A 2,442-nucleotide genomic window follows, 5' to 3' on the forward strand; every position below is an offset into this window, starting at 1 on the left:
TCTTCCAAGCATCAATGTTGTAACTGAGAAGAACAGTTTGATACCTAATAAAAATAAAATTAAATGCAGGTGGCAGCCAATAACTCTAAAGCTAGCAGTAGAGCACAACATCATTCTATTGGTCATTTATAAATGAAGACACTTCAGTCTTACGAAAAATCTGTTGATAAGAACTCAGCCAATGAAAACTGTAATTTTTCTTATTTTTTACTAAATATCTGCAGCATTTACAGAAACAGTTTTATAAAATGACAGCAGGGATTTTCTCCAGTCCTGAGAAAACAAATATGTTATTTAAGAGAAGCTTGAAAAGCTGTGCTGTCCTAGGAGCATCCCGAGGTGGCTTGGAATGGTCCCCACCCATCAACTCGCAGAAGACGCTGCCCTCGGAGCCATCCAAAGCTGCTCTGGATCGTCTGCTTTACTTGCAGCTGCAAAGAGCCAGCTCTGAATTTCTCTGGTCAGTTTAGTAAACATCTTGGACTTACTTCAGCATGAGCTGAACACAAACCAAGTGATTCAATTTGGACAGCTGCTACCACCAGGACACCCTTTAAAACAGACACGCTACGTGCGCACGTGCTTTCGTCTGCCTGTGTCTAGGAAGTCTAGAGGGATTCAAGAAAGGATTTTTCCTCTCTGCATCCAGCATTCTCTGTTAGCAGCACAAGTGCCATTCAAGTATGCATGACGACCATAAATGACAATTTGTTTTCTTCCTTGCTAGGCATTCAGTTGACTGCAAGCTAAGCCATAGCAGCAGAAGTGGAATTCTAAGTGGATTTGCTTCTCCAAGCAGCTTCCTGGTTCTCCGAAATATTTTTCCCCTTTGTTTTTTCTTGTTGTTTGGACAGCTGAATTTTCTTCACAACTTTTGTGTTCCTGTAATATTTTTTCCATATGCAAACAGGCTATTAAAGCCACTTTAGCTATTATATTCATGTCAGCAAATAATTCCTGACACGGCTCAAGGGAGAGTGATTTTGCTCACCAAATCAACTGCGAACGTGCAACAGGGCCAAAAGGTTTGGTTTTAGGAGCATAAAGATAAACACCAGTAATTAATATTTAAACACTTTATATAAAAAGAATGACATTACTCCTCCCAAAAGAGCCTGGGTGTCTACAGCTCAGAGTTGGCAGCCTGTCTTTCAAATATCTGAAGTAAAATGTGCACATGATAAATATTGTATTTCATCAGCACCATCAATCGAAAACATTTGACTAATCCAAATCTTACAGCTGCACAGCCTGTAACAAGTTCTGTTGCTTTCAGAGCTAAGCAAGAGAAAGAAGTACCTTGGGGTGGGATTTGAGATTTAAAACCAGTTTCAGGCTGTATTGCTATATTTATGAATTATTTGGGGTATCACTCTACTGCTTCTCCGTGACACAGGGATGCCTGTAGTTTCTTTTCAGCACTTCAAAAAGAGGCCCTAAAACTTATGCTTCTGTGAAATTACTTTATTCCTCACGTGCTGAGGTCCTACAGCACTTCTTAAACTTCAGCTCTAACTTTAAACTCTGTTCTCACAGCATGATGAGCACCATGTCTTTTTGGTCTACTAGAGTTTGGAGTGGACTCAAGCAGTGTCTTACCTGTTTGCTGGAATGGACACTGTTTTTATTCCTGTTGTTGTCCAGCAGCCCCCCACATTTGCCCAACGCTGCCAAATCCTTCATAATAGAGTTCAGAGCTTCTTCTTCATCTGCAAAAAAAAAAAAAAAAAGGAGAGACAATTGAAGTGTGGCAGGGCAACCTCACCCCTGGGAGTGCAAAGGAAAAAATACAGCATCGCAAAATACAGTCTTTCAACCCAAAGGGGTTAAAAGACACAATGTCCAGCCTTCCTGTTGAGGGAGGCATTCAGAAACTATGCCACAGTCCCTCCAAGCACAGTGTGTCTTGGAAATACAGGTTTTCTCATCATAGGTGAGAGAGATCCTCAGAAAAGCCAGTGGCTGAGTGTGAGTAGCCACTGCTCCTCCAGCTCCTCCAGCCTGTAGCCCATGCCCACTGCCCACTGGGCCCTTTGCAGAGGGACCCACAGGCCAGAGGTACTTCCCAGGGCCTGGATCCAGTTTGGGAGGTGCAAAATGATGCTCTGGGGGACAGTAGCCTTTAAAGGCCCACCAAGGTCCTGCAGTTCTTCATCTGCTCCTTTCCTCCCTCTTCCTTAAAGATGCTCATGAGCTACAACTGATTTTCAAAACTCAAAACTAGAGCCAGGGAGAAACCAATGGCAAGAAAACCATTAGAACAGGCAACAGACTTGACTATCCTGGATAAAAGGGAGACATGCACTGGGAACCCATTTCTGATTTCTGCAGCAAGTAAACACCTTTGAGGGATGCATTTTATCTGAAACCAGTCTCCTCCTTTTCAATACTTTCCTTTTCAACACTTTTACGTCACATGGTCTTTTAAAGCAGCTCTTAACT

At 42.4% G+C, this 2,442-nt stretch overlaps 1 protein-coding gene across 1 annotated transcript in view; it reads right to left on the reverse strand.

Moving 5' to 3' along the window:
* Window positions 1-1,683, reverse strand: part of LOC104396174 (mitogen-activated protein kinase kinase kinase 3-like) — a 41,953-nt gene extending 40,270 nt beyond the window's left edge. Inside the window, exon 1 of the mRNA XM_010005991.1 lies at window positions 1,600-1,683. Coding sequence (XP_010004293.1) covers window positions 1,600-1,683 — 84 coding nt within the window. The remainder of the gene's footprint in view (window positions 1-1,599) is intronic.
* Between the last annotated feature and the right edge of the window lie 759 nt (window positions 1,684-2,442).

Source organism: Chaetura pelagica, unplaced genomic scaffold, assembly GCF_000747805.2.
Source record: "Chaetura pelagica isolate M959 unplaced genomic scaffold, ChaPel_1.0 scaffold199, whole genome shotgun sequence".
NCBI classification, from domain to species: Eukaryota; Metazoa; Chordata; class Aves; order Apodiformes; family Apodidae; genus Chaetura; species Chaetura pelagica.